Source organism: Plectrocnemia conspersa, unplaced genomic scaffold (assembly GCF_051122295.1).
Source record: "Plectrocnemia conspersa isolate PC_06_02 unplaced genomic scaffold, ASM5112229v1 ptg000002l, whole genome shotgun sequence".
NCBI lineage: Eukaryota > Metazoa > Arthropoda > Insecta > Trichoptera > Polycentropodidae > Plectrocnemia > Plectrocnemia conspersa.
This window is the reverse complement of record NW_028277166.1, coordinates 20,891,039-20,910,267: the sequence shown is the minus strand read 5'-3', so window position 1 is coordinate 20,910,267 and position 19,229 is coordinate 20,891,039. Positions and strand designations below refer to the sequence as shown.

At 33.9% G+C, this 19,229-nt stretch overlaps 1 protein-coding gene across 2 annotated transcripts in view; it reads left to right on the top strand.

Annotated features, from left to right (window-relative positions):
• The window catches only part of Cht6 (Chitinase 6), a 70,092-nt gene that overhangs the window by 32,909 nt on the left and 17,954 nt on the right, over positions 1-19,229 (top strand). The window contains exons 3-19 of one of the 2 annotated variants that reach the window (XM_088181247.1): positions 3,685-3,873; positions 3,950-4,101; positions 4,916-5,148; positions 7,476-7,605; positions 7,676-7,861; positions 7,932-8,154; positions 8,215-8,320; positions 8,397-8,558; positions 8,675-8,799; positions 8,874-8,996; positions 9,070-9,332; positions 9,404-9,515; positions 9,585-9,711; positions 9,778-9,873; positions 9,947-10,141; positions 10,215-10,364; positions 10,442-10,943. In XM_088181247.1, the coding sequence (XP_088037373.1) occupies positions 3,685-3,873; positions 3,950-4,101; positions 4,916-5,148; positions 7,476-7,605; positions 7,676-7,861; positions 7,932-8,154; positions 8,215-8,320; positions 8,397-8,558; positions 8,675-8,799; positions 8,874-8,996; positions 9,070-9,332; positions 9,404-9,515; positions 9,585-9,711; positions 9,778-9,873; positions 9,947-10,141; positions 10,215-10,364; positions 10,442-10,943 (3,074 nt within the window). Of the gene's footprint in view, positions 1-3,684; positions 3,874-3,949; positions 4,102-4,915; positions 5,149-7,475; positions 7,606-7,675; positions 7,862-7,931; positions 8,155-8,214; positions 8,321-8,396; positions 8,559-8,674; positions 8,800-8,873; positions 8,997-9,069; positions 9,333-9,403; positions 9,516-9,584; positions 9,712-9,777; positions 9,874-9,946; positions 10,142-10,214; positions 10,365-10,441; positions 16,289-19,229 lie in introns of those variants that run through there. The other variant, XM_088181246.1, reaches the window with a different exon arrangement.

Here is a 19,229-nt window from a genome sequence, read left to right as displayed (position 1 = left end):
ATGTTTTTATATCCATTTTTTGTGACTTTTAATATGTAATAACATCCAATGTTTTTGTTTGAATAATTACTGTCTTTGTGTGTTTCTTCTTCCTGTGAGCAGAAGCTTTTATATCTCGATTTCAATTAATGCTACAGTGATCGTAATTAGAGTTAATTTTATCTTTTAGTTATTTTTATTGGTTGCTACTTCGTAAATACGTATTTTTCGTAAACGATCAATGATTTTGTTTGAAAAATTTGTTCCTTATTTAATGTAAAGATTATACATTTCTATTTCATTTCAATTCATGTCACAGTATCTTTCGTTTGAAGCAACTTTAGCTCTAGGACACATTTTTATGTGTTGCCATTTCGTAGAACGCAATTTTTTTGTCTGGTTTGAATTCAATAACATTTAATTGACTTTGCATCATAGATATGGTCCTTTTATATCTGTCTTTTGCGCAAAATTTGTAAACATACAATGTTATTGTTCGGAGACCATTCGTCTTGGTGACACATTGATTTTATGAGTTTCATATTCCTGTGAATCCAAAATTGTATAATACATCTCTATTTGATTAAAATTATGGATATAGTATTATTTGTTTGAGTTAATTATAGCACCGAGACACATTTTCTTGGGTTGTCATTTTTCAAAACGCAAGCTTTTTTGTCGTATTGCCTTTTGATTATACTGTAGCGCCGATGCTCAAATGGACGAATGTTATGGAACAGCAAGAAGAGTAAAGATGCTCCGAGAATAATACGACTGTATGATCCTGTAGTTTTAGCGACCGGGTTGTTTTTATTAATACTTTTTATAACAATATTACGACTTACAATTAGTGAGAATCCAATGAAACTTATCTAAATCCAATTTTGACCAATAGGAGGGCGCAAAAAACAATTATTTCTTCTCAGAAGTCAAAAGCAATAAAATCGTGTCGGCGCCGTTGCAATGGGAACGCTCGGTAACGAGTGATAATTTTTTTGGGCCCTCCTATTGACCAAAATTCGGTTTGAATATACTTTAACTAATACTCTCATATCAGAAGTCCGTCGTAATATCGGTAAGGATAGCTATCATATTTTTAACATAGTGCAGACTAACTATGGAGCAAAATGCGAGATGCGACGTCTGTCTGTACTTCTTCTGCTTATTTTTCTTTGAGAGATGAATTGGCTTAGTTTATATTTTAGACTTGACCTAATAAAAGTTCTAAAATTAAAATTAGTTTTAGAACTTTCATTAGGTCATGTTGAGTTTCGTTACTTCATGTATGTTAGGTTTGGGTTTTAACAGTAAATGGACTTTATGCAACTGTCAAATTGAGTTTTATAGACATTTTAGGGTAACATATAATTTCAATATTGCCTATTAGTTAAATTATATTTTTGCTAGTAAAAATATATATCTACTGGTGAAAATATATTCGAATTTCACTAGTATAAATATAACTTCACAAAAAAATACACATTCACTGTAACATTTATATTATACATTGTATGTTAATAAATAATTATAAATATAATAATATATTTTCAGGATAGCTTCGAGACTGTTATATTTAGATTTTTTCTGATGTATAGCCTGAGAATTGTGGGTCTAGAACCAGGAACATAATTTTAGCTTTTTTCTGGGAGGAAAGGGGGGGGGGTGCAAAATTTGTCCAGGCAATTGTCTTTTTTTAAATATTTTTTTAATTCAAAAGGATGGGGGGGGGGGCAAATGATTCCACCTGCCCTTCCCCTGAATTACGTCCTTGCGTTTTTATATCCGTCTTTTGCGTCCCTGATTTTGTAAACATGCAGTGTTATTATTAAATGACTTTTTGGAATTCAATGGTTTTATTGGAATTTAATTGATTTTGCTTCATAGATGTGGTCCTTTTATATCCATCTTTTGTGCCTAAGATTTTTTAAACATGCGGTGTTAAAACACATTGATTTTATGAGTTTAATCTTCCTGTCGATCCAAAATTTTATATCTCTATTTGCTTTTAATTAATGTTTTTTGTCTGAGTCTATTCTAATTATTTATTTATTTATTTATTTTATTAATTTATTTAGCTTAATAGCTAATCTTTACATCTAACAAATTTAGTAAACATATATAAAAATATATAAAAAATACATAACAGAAAGAAAAAATAAAAATATACAATAATAAAGTCTTAATATTATAATTTATTTCTATATGTACAAAGGTGTTTTTTTATTCCATTTATGAAACCCGTTATATTTTTGCTGTTTCGGATTTCTCTTGGAAGACTATTATATAAATCAAAACCTCCGTACATAATTCCCCTAGCCGTACTCGTTTTCTTATACTTAATTATCTTTAAAAATTCTGGAACACGTTTTAATGAGTTGGCATTTTGTAGAACGCAAGATATTTTACGTACTGACTTATGATTCTACATTATAAATAGTTTACGACTAGTTTGCATTCAATTGTTTTATTTTCATTCAATTGATTTTGCCTCGTGGTTACGGTTATTTATTATATAATAACATTTATATTATTTATATTTATTATATAATAACATCCAGTATTTTTCTTTTAATAATGTTTATCTTTGTGGTACACTGATTTTATGAGTTTTATTCTTCTGCCAACACAAGATTTCACATTGTTTTTTAGTTAAACGTAAGATTTTTTCTGCGTAACAACTTATGTTCTTACATTATAAATACTATACGACTTGTTTGCATTAAATATATTGAATTTGGTTTAAATGATTTTAGGCATAAAGATGGTCCTTTTATATCCGTCTTTTGCGCCTCCAATTGCCTACACATGTAATACAATTTCCTCTTTTTGTTAATCTAAGATTTGATTTTAATTAATGACGCAGTGTATTTTTTATGTCTTTTCTATTTAACATAAAAAGCTCATTATATTGAATTAAAAAATCAGTTAAAAATAAGTATTGCCAATAACAAAAAATGCACATGCTTTAAACGAATAATCGTACCTAGGTGTATATTGTACCATGATCAACATTTTTTCTATAACTAGATTCGGCATAAAAAACTACTTATATATGTAAATCATCCTAAAAAATATTAAGGCGAGGCATTATTAGGTTTTGTGCTTTTATAAATGTATATCTGTTTAATTTTCAAGCAAAACTGGTTCAGGATTATATTTTAATTAAAATTAATACAGTAAAAGTTATTTTAAATGCCAATGCCACTTTGACACCAATTTCAATAAGATGACACTTCAAGTGAAGTAGTGCACTTCCAACATTTTCAGAATCAGATAAAGAGACACACATATGAAACAAGATTTGTCGAGTGAGAGTGGTTTGAAAAGAAGTGAAGTAATCGCATCATAATAACACTATGAAGCACGAGTTTTTTTTATCTATTTTGACAATGCATGAAATCCTGTTGGACCAGTTTTTCTCCTTTGTTTTTGCACCAGTCACGAGAGCGTTTCCTTGGTGCCAGCCGAACCCAAGAATGCGCCCCGCTATTTGGGCCACATACGAATGTCTGTTAGAAACGGAATCGTACATGCTTAAAATCTAGATCAGATGCTGGTGGCGCAACATTTTCTAGAAGAAGTGTGCATGCGTGTGATTTAATTGCTACTATCGTGATTTGGTTACATGCGCCTTGGGCATATATGGTAATATCGACTGCTTCATAAGGAGGATTTTGAAAGAGTTTTTTTTTTCTAAAATTTCAGGCGAAACTGCAAAAGAAGCGAGAGTGGTGTGCTACTATACGAATTGGTCAGTCTATAGGCCTGGAACTGCGAAGTTCAATCCTCAGAACATTAATCCTTACCTATGTACGCATCTGATTTACGCTTTCGGCGGATTCACCAAGGAGAACACGCTGAAGCCCTTCGACAAGTATCAAGACATCGAAAAAGGTCAGTGCAACGTTTATCTTGTATGTACTATGTATGGAATGCGATAAAATTACATTCACTTTGCGCTGGCTTACAGGCGGATATGCCAAATTCACCGGTCTGAAGACATACAATCCTAATTTGAAGACTATGATCGCTATCGGTGGATGGAATGAAGGTTCTTCTAGATTTTCGTCGTTGGTGGCCAGTTCAGAAAGAAGACGGGAATTCGTTAAAAATACAGTCAAGGTTTGTATTTATGTTATATTAGCTTTTTATGTACTATGTATCTATTATATATATAATATATATATGTACTTATACGGCAAAAATATTCTACAAACATATATTGTAGATGAGCACCGTGACATTTAACATAATGCATTACTTGACTTAAATGAGATTTGGATGCAAATTATATATGTAGCTTAATGGTTGTCTATAATGTTATTTTTCATATATTTTTTTATTAATCGGTTTTTCCTCATATCCATATTTGAACATCAGATAATTTAATTCATGATGATATTGTCGATTTAGCTTTGATCTCAGGTCATTATGTTTTATGAGCTTCGATCATTTCCGCGAAGCATGGGTGTTTAATGGAACAAAAGATTGAGTGGAAGATTCGCACACAAAAAAATATTACAAATTGCAAATCGTGACTCGGTAACGCGAGGAGATCCCAAGGTCTTCCGAATGATCGATATATTTTTCAATGACCTTAGAATAAAAAATATCGGGTTCTATGTAAATCTAAGTTTGGGAACTGTGCCGCACACCTAAACTATTAATGTCGAAAACAATGGGAATAGTTCACATCGGCATGAGGCTGCTGTCATTGTCCAGATGCCAGACACTCCAAAACCTGTATGTGGTCAGATAACGTGACCTTGCAGACTTGACTGCAACCAGGGCGTTGAGAACAATTCGGTTTCGCTCATTAATGCCATTTCCTCGGTGTCTTATCGCATTGGAATGCCAGTCGATCGTTATTAATATATTCATGTCATGGAATTGCTATGTGGAAATTGTTGTGTAATGTGGCCATTTGGTTTTTCAGTTTTTGCGACAGAACAAATTCGACGGCCTCGATCTCGACTGGGAGTACCCGTCTTTCAGAGACGGGGGCAAGCCGGAGGACAGAAAGAACTACGCCAGACTTGTGCAGGAGTTGAGGGAGGAGTACGAAAAAGAAAGCCAAGCGAGCGGTCGTCCTCGCCTCTTGTTGACGATGGCTGTTCCAGCTGGTATCGAATACATCGACAAAGGATATGACATTCCCAAACTTAACAGGTAGTTTATTATTTTGTTTTTATGATATTTTTTGTAGTAGTCGTCACAAAGATCGGGATACAAGAGACTACATTAGCTGGAGCAGATCGAAAGGTCTTCTAAAGGATCATTTTGATCGATTCAACGTAGTTCCACTCGGTGTGAATTCAGTTAAACCTCATTTATTCCAAGTCTAGGTAGTTCTAGATGAAGTTGCAGATATAAGTGACTGAGTACGGCAGTCTAACGCCCCTTCGATTAACGTAGATGATTCAGGGCGGAGCCAGACTCTTTGTTATAAGCTAATACATATATTATCTGAATATTTACGTAACGTTATTATTCTATGGAATGTGAAAATGGGGATTTATGTTCTGCGACCCTTGTCTTTGTAAGGCTCACGGTTTTTATAAAAGTGTTTTAAAAATAATAATTGACGTCGGCAAAAATTCTTAAAATCTTATTTTTGTTACAAATCTGGTCATCATGATTGGAAAAGTATCAACAAAATATTTAATTTCCAATTAAATATTAAAGTGTGATCCAATTTCAGTTTTCAAACTTGTTTTAAAAAAAAAAAAAAAATTCAAGGATATATTCAGATTTTTTTTATTCTTCAAACATTTGATGTATTCATTAATTGTGAAAAATAATATCAATTAAATGCCCGCCTCTGGACCTTTTGCAGCAGCTAATCCTTTTGATCATATCGGGTTTGTTGCTCAAAGCCAAAAGCAAAAAGGCGTTAAATCGCATGATTTTGGCGACCTGGTAACTTTTCACGCAAAACGTTTAACATTGCACCCGATGTGTGGCAAGTTATTGGAACCACATGTCTTCCACATCAATATAAGTGCCAAAAATAATCGGTTATCATGCGTTTATAGCGCTCACCATTGCCTGTTACAGTCTATCCTTCACAGTTTTCAAAAAAGTAAGGCCTAATGACGCTGCTTGACCATAATACGTACCAAACAGTCACGGTTTGGGCATGTAATGAGGTATCTAGTGAATCACAAAAAAAAATCCCTTTTCCCATATGCGGCAAAGGGAGATGAACTTGGCTTACCTTATCTCCAACACTTCCAGGATCGTCCTACGTTGCGAATTGTTTATACAGTAGGACGATTTGGTCAACAACTATTATATTCTTTGTTCTGTGGTTACCATTCAGTCGTTTTCGCCACTTTTTTCAGTGTTGCTCTACTATTTTTTAGGTCTTAAATGCGTATATTTAATAAATAATTATAATACAATAAACAATTACAATGATTGATTTACTATAAATATTAAAACGATTATAGTTAATTTAAATTACTATAAATTTTAAAATTATTAATGAATGATAATTGATGATAAAGTAGTATTGGTGTATGTATTTGAATGTTTTTCATCTCATGTTTTGTGAGTGTTCATAATATGTAAGGGGAAGGAAGCAGCTTAGTTTTTGCCTGGGGCGTTAAATAATCTAGGGCCGCCCTTGAATCCCACATGATCCAAAATATATTTTAATTGATTATCTGGGAGATTGAAATTAATGATTATTATAATTATAATACCGATTAATCATCACATATTATCTATATATTTGTGCAAAAACATATTGCTATTCATTATGTATGCTATATATTAATATTAATAAATAATCAATTAAAAAAATAAAACTATTGGATTGTTTGCAATATAATTTTAGTTTAATTGAAGTATAATTATAGTATCTATGCTTATTAAAAATATAATTTGCCGGTTAATTGACGATATAGGTCTAAAAGACCTGAGCCAGAGCCTGATATGGGCCGAATTACAAAGGCGACAGCAACAGCCACAAACTTTTTACTTTTGCGCTCAACATCAAATATTATATTTTATGGAAGTATATATAATATGCAAACAAATGTTATTATTTCAGTCAATCTAGGTTTTCCAAAACGTTAACTTTAAGTAAAATAATATTTTTTTAGTAAAAGGTACGAAAACTCACCTCCATGTTTTTTTTATTAAAATGAGAATGTAAAACTGCACTGCAAGATTACTTAAACAGGATTTGAGAAAAATGTTCATTAGAAAATCATTATTTTTTATTTTGATAATCATATTTTATTTTCATTAGATAGTGGCAGTTTAAATTAAAGTACTTAAAAATATATTTTTCATGTTATTTTATTAAAAATTTACTTCATTTTCTGATTATGATTCTTGTATTTTAATAAAAAGTACTTTTTTCTACAGTAAATTATAGTAGATATTAAAAATAATTTCACATTCTCCATTCATACACCAAAATACTGTAAAAATATGCTACTTAGATGAACAATATACCATTTTTGATGCCTTTATCATAATTTCAGATACCTGGATTGGATGAACCTTCTTACCTACGATTACCACTCTGCTTTTGAGCCTTCAGTAAACCATCACGCTCCTCTATATTCTTTGGAAGCCGCATCGGAGTACAACTTTGATTCTGAATTGAACATTGTACGTGCACATACATTTATTACATAACTTTTTATATTACACACACTAATAATATTATAATAATATATAGGAAAACACCATAAATCATTACTTGCAAGCTGGAGCTGATTCTGATAAGCTAGTCTTGGGCATACCTACGTACGGACGTTCTTATACACTCATTAATCCTGATGCCAATGCTATCGGTTCACCAGCTGACGGTCCTGGGGCGCAAGGAGAAGCCACAAGAGAAAAAGGATACCTTGCATATTATGAAGTAACTATTAAACCATTTATAGAATACATTTTTTATGTATCACACAATTAAACATATTTTATTTTTACAGATTTGTGAAGGCTTGCTAGCTAAAACCAGATCAAAAAGAGATTCAGATGATGATGATGATGACGATGAAGAATACGAAGATGAAGAAGAGGAATGGGTAGTTGTTCAACCAAATCCAAGAGCTTTGGGTCCATATGCTTACAAAGGAGATCAATGGGTCGGCTATGATGATATTGATATTGTAAGAAAGAAGGCTGAATATGTCGCTGAGAAATCATTAGGAGGTTAGTTAATTAAGGCTATATATTATTAAAAATATTTTTTTTAATTATTGGTAATTTTAGGTATCATGTTCTGGTCTATCGATAACGATGATTTCCGTGGTAAATGCCACGGTAAACCATACCCTCTTATTGAAGCAGCTAAAGAAGCTTTGTTCAAGAGTCTAGGGTAAGATATAAATACTAATTTATGTATTGGTTTGTATTATGATATGGTTTTTAATAATATGATTATCACTTTTTAGTGTTTCGGAGCCGGCTATTACGAAGAAACCACAAGGTACAAGGAAACGGACAAGACCATCGAAACCATCTAAAGCTACTGAAGATAAAGAGACAGAGAAGAATTATATTAAAACATCTAAAACTAGCAATAGAGTAGATTCTGAATCGAAGATTACATCAAAGTAATTCATTTATATTAAAATATGTATATATACACATACATATATAAAAAATCTATAGTTATAAAAACTAAATTATTTTACATAAATATAAATGCAATTTTTATCATCTTATCTAGAACAAATCGTAGACGTCCTAATACTTCTAGACGTAGCACTACAACAGAATCAACACCGACTTCAAATACTCCATCTTGGGGATTGAATACTCCAGAACCACCCACTACACCAGATCCTGGTTCAGGTACACATCTATCCATGTTTTGTATATGAGCATGTGTGTTTATGATACTAAATTACATAATTTACATATTCTAGATTTCAAATGCACAGAGGAAGGCTTTTTCCCTCATCCGAGAGACTGTAAAAAATATTTCTGGTGCTTGGAGAGTGGACCTTCCAATCTCGGAATCGTTGCACATCAATTTACGTGCCCCTCTGGTAATTGCATTAACGTAATACCTATTAAATGTACATGGAATTGACTAATATATTATTTGAATGGCAATTGCAGGACTTCACTTCAATAAAGCTGCTGATTCTTGTGATTTTGCACGCAACGTTCTTTGTAATAAGAAGAAAACGGTTGTCACTAGTGCTCCACCGGCTTCGACCACCAAAGCTGAAGCTGTAGCAACAGAAAAAAGCACATCGGCTACAACATCAAGACCATTATCTTCTCTATCTGCTCTTTTTACAACTAGAAGACCACGTATAACTGCTGCAACTAGCAGTACGACTTTGCTGTTTAAATCCACAACGCCGACGTCAATTGAGGTAACATTCTTTCTAAATCAATAATTATTTATGTAATACATTTGTTATAATAATGCGTTGCTAAATTGTAGGAAGAGTACGATGAAGATGAAGAAGCGTTAGAAGAAGATTTGGAAAATGGCCGTGATTCGGAAGAGGACCCAAGAGTCATCAAAGAGCTTGTGGACCTTATCAAAAAATTAGGTTATTTTCAATTTATAGTGTTTATGTACACATATATTGTATATATTAATATAATGTTATATACTTTAGGTGGAGTTGAACAGTTAGAAAAACATTTAGCTAACAGCGCACATAATTCTCAAGCGACGACGCCGCCGACCATCAAAAAACTGTTCTATGAAAGAGTCTTATCTCAGCCTAGAGCACAAAATGAACGGTATGTTACATACTATTATGATATGGAAGGTTATATATAGTATTTATAAATGCATACATTTTTCAGTGCACCGCCACAACAAAATAGCCGCGGACCACAAACGCTCGGCTTGAGCGCAGAAAAGGAAGATAAGGTTGTTAATTCACGCCGTGAAAGACCTCAGTGAGTCTCCTTTTTTAATATTTGAAGATATTTAAGTTAAAGATTGTATCATTAAATTATAATTCATATGCAGATATACAACAATCAATCGGCAGAGGCCAGCAAAAACTGAAAAATCATCTTCTGAAGAGGAATTAACCGAGAAAGACGTCAGCGAAGAAGTCGAAACCAAAATTATATCTACTTCTAGCAGGCCAGGTCTTCCACAATATGTCAATATACGTAGAGCTAGACCATCGACCACAGAAGAACCGCAATCTACCGAGCGGTGTGTATATCTTTTTCTAAAAATTAGTTATAAGGAATACATTTTTTTAATATTTTTATTATACTATCTTCAGATATGCATTATTCGAAAGAGAAAATGAATCAGAAGAAGAAGAGGAAGAAGAAGAAGAAGATGATGATGAAAATAAGAATCAAGTACAAAATAATGAATATTCTACCATAAATCGTTTTAGAACGAGCACGACGGAAAGTTCAAATTCCAAGTATGATTATCATTTTATCGTAATGTTTAAGTTTATGTAGCTTTTTGGTTATATTATGAAACAAAACTGCTTTTCAGATATAAAACTATTCAAAGAGTCAGATCGACGACTTCATCGACGACGGCAGACGATAATGGGAAAATCACTACATTGCAAGACTCCGTAGCAAATAGTCCCACAGAAGCTTCCGTTCCATCCTCTTCCGTTTCTACCTCTTCACAAGCATCATCAATAGTCGAAAGCACTACTATTAATGAAAAAGATAGTGACGTCACTGAAGTCAATGACGTCAACGAGGCCGTTTCACCTTCGTTTGCCTCCGAGAATGGTGTAATCTTGAATGCTGGATCTTCTTCAGTGTTAAATGCACAAATCACTACATTATCCAACACTCCTAAAGCAGCAGAAGAGAGTAGCGTTACACCCAGTAGCATCCCCGTAGCTTATTCCACAAAAGTAACAATTTCAGAAGAGCCAATCACGTCGACTCAAAGAAGCTCCCCGCTGTTCGCCAAACGTACTCGTCCAACGACCACAGTAAAGCCTCGAGAAGTTAGCGAACAAACTACGGACAACAAGGTGAGTTTTGATAGGAAATATGCTAACATTAAGCGCACTCGTGTGTACGCATCATCAAGCACTTCATCGCCATTGTTAAGAGCACCGTTGCGCAATCAAATCGCAGATGATTCTGAAAAGGTTATTGATAGTGATAATTTAGGCGAAACTAGTGAAACTGTTACAAAAGGCAAGTTAAGAACAAATGTACGGAAAATCAGATCTACAACTCCCGCCAGTCAGGAGAACCAAGATCCAATTGCACCGAGCGGAGCCGAAACAGATTATGGCAGTAAAAGATTTGTGCGCCCCCAATTGAGATTTGCTGGCCGTAAGCTAAATTCAAAATCAAGTTCAGAAGAAGAAGATCCAATTGAGCAACCACCGTCCAGTATCAGACCTGCTTTAGTTCCAAGACAACCTCCTATATTCCCAAGAACGAAAAACTTTTTCACAACCACTTCAGCTACTATTGATAACGAAGGAAGTGGAAACGAGTTTGTTCAAACAGAAATTGCAACTACTAGAACTCTACCAAATCGTAGATTTAGACCTTCTATAAAAGATTTTAGAGGGGATTTGTCTTCTTTGACAGGAAACGACAGGTATAGGCCACAAAGTGAAAATGCTAATAATGTAAGAGTGTCGAACGTAAATAGGAATATTCAAAGACGATTTAGGCCAGCTTTTACTAGCACTACTGAACAATCATATGATGATTTGGATGAAGAAAATAATCCAACTGAATCCAGAGTAGTTAACAGACCTAGAATATTTGGAAATCGTGGTGGTAATAGATTTTCAATCACCGAAGATTCCGATGCAGAATTGAATACGGAAGCTTCTGAAGCTTCAGTTTATTCTCAAAGAAACTTAAACATACAGCGATTCACTCCAAGACCATTTTCAGCGACGACATTAAATAGAGAGATAAATCTCAAGGATATCTATAACACGAAAACTGAAAATGAAAACGAATTAATCGTCGAACCACCATATGATTCACAACTCATCGGTAAAGCTAGGTTGTCTGCTCCAGTTATTAATGTTTCAGAAGAAGACAAAGCTGGTCGTTCTCTTTTTAAATTACCACCTGCTCCCAGTACTTCAAGTTCTCAACAATCCATAAATGTCACTAAAATTATTAATTCCAATATTTTACTAGGGCAGACTAATAACAAGAGTGGTATATTAATATTGAGACGTCCCTCTAGACCTGTAAGTACATCAGCAGAAAAAATTACGTCCGGAGAAAAAGTTTTAAAAGCAGAAGAAATTTCTGAAAGTATCCAACTATCGGAAACAGCTATTGAAGAAAAAGAACACGACGAAGAAGCAAATGTTTTGGTGTCGAAACGTCCAAGGAAAAGGATCATTGTTAAAAAAATTAGATCTACGACTGTCGCCGTTGATGTTACAAAAGACGAAGCAGTGACGGAAAGTGGCAATATTGATAGAGAAAATGGATTTGCATCAAATCAAACTGGAAGGCAAAGAGTTAGGAAGGTTTTGCGCAGAAGGCCAGTCTCGACTACGACCATAACAGAGCCGTCTACAACGGAAAGGTACGAACCTGAAGTTGAAGATGAGATCTCAGAAAATGTCGTCGAAACGAGCACACCTACCGTTGAAATTCAGTCATCATCTGCAGCTCCTCGAGTGAGAAAAATCTTACGTAAAGTATTAAAACCAGTTAAAACAGATGATGGAAAAACTAGAATACTTCAAACCGGTGAAAATGAAACGGTGAATGAAGTTATAATTAAAACCCGCATAGACGAGGTGGAAGCAGTTGAAGTGTCAACGATTTCTTCCACAACATTGATCGATAATATAACGCCGGAAGTGTCAGTCGATGATATTTCAGCAGCCTTAGAGTCAGATGAAGATGATGTTTTATCTGAACAGACAACAGCCTCTCCGAGTTCCACTCGTCCGAAACCTGATCGACCGTCTTACCGGCCCATCAAAAGACCAATAGGTTTATTAACTTCCACAGAGCCAAGCACAACCATTAGCAAAATATACAGTAGAAAATTCAACAACGCACCTTATACCACACCGTTAACTCCCGATCAAGTAACTGCTGCAGAGAAAGTTAGGGTGACACCACGAAGGCCCACGTTCAGCGCTAGACCTATAAATAGGCGACCTGTATCAACCGCTCGCACGACTACAACTGACGAAGATGATCTTATAGACGAAGACCTTGTCGCTGGAGAAGAACCTGAAGATCTCGTGTTCGTACCGCTTGATCAGTTATTTACAAGAGGTCCAACAATAGAACAGACGGGCAGAAAAGTAGAAGATAATGTCGAAGAAGTTAACGAAGAGGATGAAGACGAAGAAAGGGAAGAAGAGGTAACATCGTCTTCAACGACACCGAGCACGACCACAACTAGGTTTGCAAATAGATTCAATTCGCCACAAAGAACAACGTCAGTCGCTCCAAGAGTTCCGATCGCTAGACAACCCAATAGACCCGTAGGTTTTAATAGACCCGTAGGAACCAGACCTTCTACTGAGGAACAGGTCAGAAGATTCAATAGACCGACACAACAAAAGAATCGATTCGGAACGTCTACTGCATCACCCCAAGAATCTACAACAAGGAGCTTTTCTAGAAAATTCACGTCAATTAGAACTCCTACAGAAACTCTTTCTACAACTGAAGCAATAAGAGAAGCGATTAAAGCTAAGCATACCCAACTATTTAGTAATCCTAAAAAGTTCTCTCTCACGACAGCAAATCCTTTGAAGGAAAATACAGATGAAGACAGTACTGATATTACAACAGATCTTATTGAAACTACTACTGACATGTTCGACATGACAGAATCTGATGCGGATATAGATGCATTATTTACGACTACAGAAGATTTCACGGCATCTATGGAAGATGAAACGAACACTGAAAATGTGGACGATAACGAAATTACTACAATATACAATGCGGAAACTGCCAAACCAACTACAGAAAGACAAGTGTTTTCACTTAGTCATTTCAATCAAAAGAATCACACAGTGAGCAAGAACAACGACGATTCTCTTCCTCCTATAATAAATATCTTAACAACGTCATCGACTACCGAACCTACCGTTGAGAAAGCAATCAGTGAACCTATAATTAAAACGAGCACTCAACTCGATAAATTGTTTGAAGTTAGCAGAATCGTTGAAGTATCTTCTTCGCAGGAAAAACACAGATTGAATCGTAAGAACGAAAGTAGATTAATTGAAAAGACAGAACGTAAACTAGAGTCGAAACCTAAGTTAGACAAGATCGGCGAAGTGAGTAGATTCACGCTTATAAAAATAGTGGAAGGAGATATTCCAATCTATCTTACTAATCTCAGTCACGAGTATCCAGTGCCGAATCCTCCCAACAATCCGATCAGAATTGATGAAGCTAGAAATGCCAGAAATTTGATTAATTTCTCTGATAGTGGAAAGGAAAATTTGATAGCGTCTGAAAGTGTTAATTCAGCTTATAATCACAGAAATGCATATATAGACATTATTGACGGTCCTCTTATATCAGATTATGATCGTAGAGAATACTCTGTACAATCTAAAACTGAAATTGTAAAAGAAGATAAAGAGGATGAAGTAAAAGAAGAAGATACAACTGAAGAAATGCCAGCGACTGTAAGTGAAAGTAGATTTGTACCAGGTGCGGTTGATCTGAGTGAACTTACGAGTACTACGGCTAAAAGCGTTACTCTTAAAGTAGCAGAATCTTCAACTTTGTCTTTAGAGGGACTTTTTAAAGCTGATGATAATTCTACCCTTACCGCTAGAAAAGTAACAAGCGAAAAGAAGACTGTAGGAGGAAACGAACCGTTTGTGGTGTATGCATCGCCAGGTACTACTTCATCGCCGAGTGAAAATAACGAATCTGAAAAGACTGGTAGATCATTGGATACTTTTGCTAAAATTCAAGTAATACGACCAGACGAGAAATTTGAAAAGCAAGAATTTTTTGGAGTTCCAGCTGCTGCTGAATCAATTATTGAGAAAGACAAAGTCGTAGAAATACCTCCCGTTACTGTTTCCACAATCGAATCCAACAAGACAGAGGAAACTTCCAAAGCGCCAGACGCTGAAATAACAATAGCCACTTTAGATAAAGTTGTGCTTAAGAAAGTTGAAAAAGTCGAAAGTGTTAACACTACACCAATTTATGTTACGGAAAGTACCGTAGAATCCGTATCGAAAACTGTATCATCCACTACTGCAGTCGTTGAAGAGAATCAAACGACGACGACCAAAGCACCTGAAACAGAATCTTCGATCGTTAACATAAAACCCGTCGTGTCAGCAAACGATACGTTATCTAAGATTGCCAAGAAGCGGCCAAAGTTAACATTCCCGAGACGAAATCAATTAAATCAACTAAAATCTAATAACGTGACTAGATTGTCTATTCTTCCTTCGTCGAAGAATAAAATAAACGCTACTACAGTAGACGTTAAAAACGTTCCATTCACTACCCCCAAATACAACAGGACTAATAGTTACACATCTGGTAGATCCAGATTCAGTGCCATTCGATCCCAAAATGTCCCAATAGACGCTAGAAAGTCAAAAGCACCAGAACCAATTAAACCCAAAGTAATTTCCACGACGGAGGCTATAACTAAAGTATCAACCCTAGACAACCCTAAAAAGGTAACGATAAAGCCTCTGAGGCCTGGTCTGCTTCGAAGCTCCGCGTTCAGAAGAACCACTACCTTACCGCCAACGACGCAGGTCAGTGAAGAGTAAATAGTTAATCGTGGTGAAGACTGGACAATGAATTAACACAACCAAAGGCCAGTATATGACTGATGGCCTACATAAAACAAATTGAAAACAAATCTGATAACCCAAGTCCGTAATATGCATGGATGTATGAGATTAAGACAATATTTAACATCTGCATCGTGAAACCCTATCCAAAAAAAAAACAATAACGACACGTGGTGTAGTCCAATCCAAAGTTAATTATATTAATTATAATGTATTGTATTAATGAGCTCCAGTGTTGAATCTTGTGTCATAGTGACAGTTAGTCGATAAGTTTGTAAATATCACATAGTCATAAAATATTTTAATTAATCGCATGACGTACATACATATGTTTTAAGTTAATCAATGTACAAATAAGTATATATATTAAGGTATTGTTTTAACGATAATGTTAATATTGTTATTAGTTAATTATTAATGATGATTCAGCCAATCATTCGGGCGTTAAAGTTGCCTCATACGACATTTGTATTGATATACAGAACTGTAAATTATTATTGTAATATCGTTCGTTATGTAGTATGTTTTGTATTATTTTATTATGCATAGTAATAAAAGCGTTTCTTGTACAATTTTATAAGATTTTTTACAATTAGTTATAATATGTGATTTGTGATATAATTGTGCCTGTTTTGATCATCTTCATATCTTCGAGACTTTGGTGAGTCTTTTTTAATATAAATATTATCAACGCCGATTTTTTTTATGTATGTAATAATGACACGATTGTACCAGCGTTTACGTTTCCCAATGATGTATGTTTTGCGGTCAATCTAATGGTTGTTTGTTTATTTTTTTATTCTTACGTAACGGTGAGTTAGGTCATTTTATATTTTAAAATTGGGTTATGCTCTTCACAGATTGTAATCGCATTATTTTCTCATAAAAGCTAGAAATAATATCTGTACAGCAATCTATAAATGATTCTCTCGCTGCAATTAATCTCACCATCTACATATATCCATTTTCATGTGTAATTTATCCCATTGTTCTTCTTTTCCGGATCGGAAGCTGTCTATCATGTTTTTTCTTCTCCAGTGCATTCTCCTTCAATGAAAATCCTTCACATTTGTCGGTGCATATGAAATGACGTATATTAATGATAATAAAAGCACGAATTATTGCAAATAGGAGCAGGGAAATTTGACAATGTCATTTAATGAAATGCTATGAATCTTAATGAAATCGAAATATTACAAAAAAACGTTCATGGTTGGCCAACTTTTGTCCCTCTCCCCCTGATTCTTAACCAGAAATTCTCGGGTTATCACTCAAAGAAACTCTAAAAAAAACATTCTTGAATCTATGTAGAAAAGTAATTTCAGTGAATTCATATCAAAATACATTTTCACCTGCAGATATATATTTTAATATTAAACTTTTTTTTTATATTAAACTTCTCATTTTGTTATTCTTTTTATTTTTCGATCAAAAATATCTGAGCTGTTTATTTTTTAGCTCAAGCAGCTAAATGGATAAAAAGTTCCGAGATAACCTATTTTTGTTTTAGTATCCTCCTTTGATATTTTAAAACTCTGTATATACAGTGGTGTGACAAAATAATTGGACCAGACATTATTTTTCATATTTTTGTAGTTTCTAGACAGTTTTAATTTAAAAAAATAATATCTAGTAACAGCACCTTTCACTATTATTACTTAGAGTGCTATTATAGTTTTAATTTTATTTTTGGGTCGTTTAGCCCCACGTTTTCAATGTTTATTTTTCAAAATATCTAAATTAGTATTGAGCACTGGATTTAAGAACTGCTCAAAAATTTTTTATTGGATTTTCGATTGGATCAGTTAAATTAAAAAAAAATACCGTAAACATTTATAGCATGAATTGAAAAAAAAACATTTTAAAACCTAATTCAAAGACGTACTTTTTTCCAATCATCAACAGTTTTTTCGTTGTAAATGTCGCTTTGATATTTCGATTCCTTTAAAATCATTTAAAATAGCAGTTACACCTTAATTTGTAACCCGACTATTTCGCAATGCAATAGAAACGATTTTTCTGTCCGTCCGAGGGGTCGTTTTGCGTTTTCAACCACATTTATGTCGTTGTGACTAGGCATTCTAATTTCTCGATGATTTTCATTTCTCGAGAAATGAGAATTCTCGACTTTTTGAAAAAATATATCTAATACAATAAAGTATTGCAGATACATTATTACATATTATTCTTAAAATAATCCTTTAAAAAACACATGTCATCTAAAGTAGAATCAAACATCATCATTTTCTTAATATAATTGTATCGTTGTTTTAAAACGGCAGGTGTATTAATTTGAACGAATCGAACCTTGACTTTTATAAAGTAAATTACCACTCGCATTTTATTCTCACATCATTCATTGTGAGAAACGTTAAAAAAATATAAAAGTCATATCACGCATCATCGCGCTTGAGGCATTTTAATAATAAATATGGTCGTTTGACCAAAATAAGGCATGTTTTGTAAGGAAATTTTGTAATTCTCTACACACATGACCTCTAAATAGATGCATGCAAATTTTAACCTGAAAGAAAAAATGCACGTAAGTTATTGCTTATAATATAATTCCAATGCTGTTATTCCAGTTTCGTTTTCGCTGTGGAATTTTCGGTACAAGCCGAGAGACCACATTCCAAGGGCGACTTGTCCCACATAGATTTGTATGGATTTTTTTTATATCTTGTATCGGTTTGTTTTACTTTTTATTAATTATCTTACGAGCAGTGACCACTGTGTATCTTTTGGTTTTGCACTAGTAAAAAATAAATACGTTACGTGTGTGAGTGTGTAATAATTGATCAGAGAACATGGACCGGCGTCCGTTCTCACGTAAATGCAGAATGAATTTTCTTCATCTTTGAGAAATCGTTGCAAAACGCAGTTTCTTTTATATTCTGCGAAAATTATCGTTATACGTTTTGTTTATACTCGAATTTTCGCAACGACATCTTGACTTTGCGCAAGCTTCTTCTGATTGCCAATTAAGGTTTTTCGACTGCTCTGTGCAATCTTCAGTTATATAATCATTTTTTTAAGAGAAATCTTTTCGGATACATCTATAAGGTTTGCCCTATGTTAATATGTATTTCATATAGCTCTTTATCATGAACTCCTGTTTGTTTAGCAATTGATCCAAACTCTTAAAATGTTAATAAAAAAGGTGGATTTTTAAGTGTAAATAAAAATGTAAGTAAAAATAAGTTAATAAGTAGGGATCTTTGAATAGTATACTCGAAAGCACTTATTCATTTATGAACATCTTCAAGCTCAAACTTAAATTAGTCTAATGGATATTATAAAAATATTAGCTATTTTTTCTAGATCGATAATAATATAGTTAAACTCAAAGAATGTGTACCTAATGATACTAATGATAAATCTGCAGGCATTCGTGACTCATGCTAGTACACGAAGTAAACCTTTCAAAGTTCCATTCCGATTCAAAGCAGCGGTTCTGAACGTTTGATTGAAAAATTTATCTCTAAAATTGGGTCGTTCGTTCTATCGTATATTCTG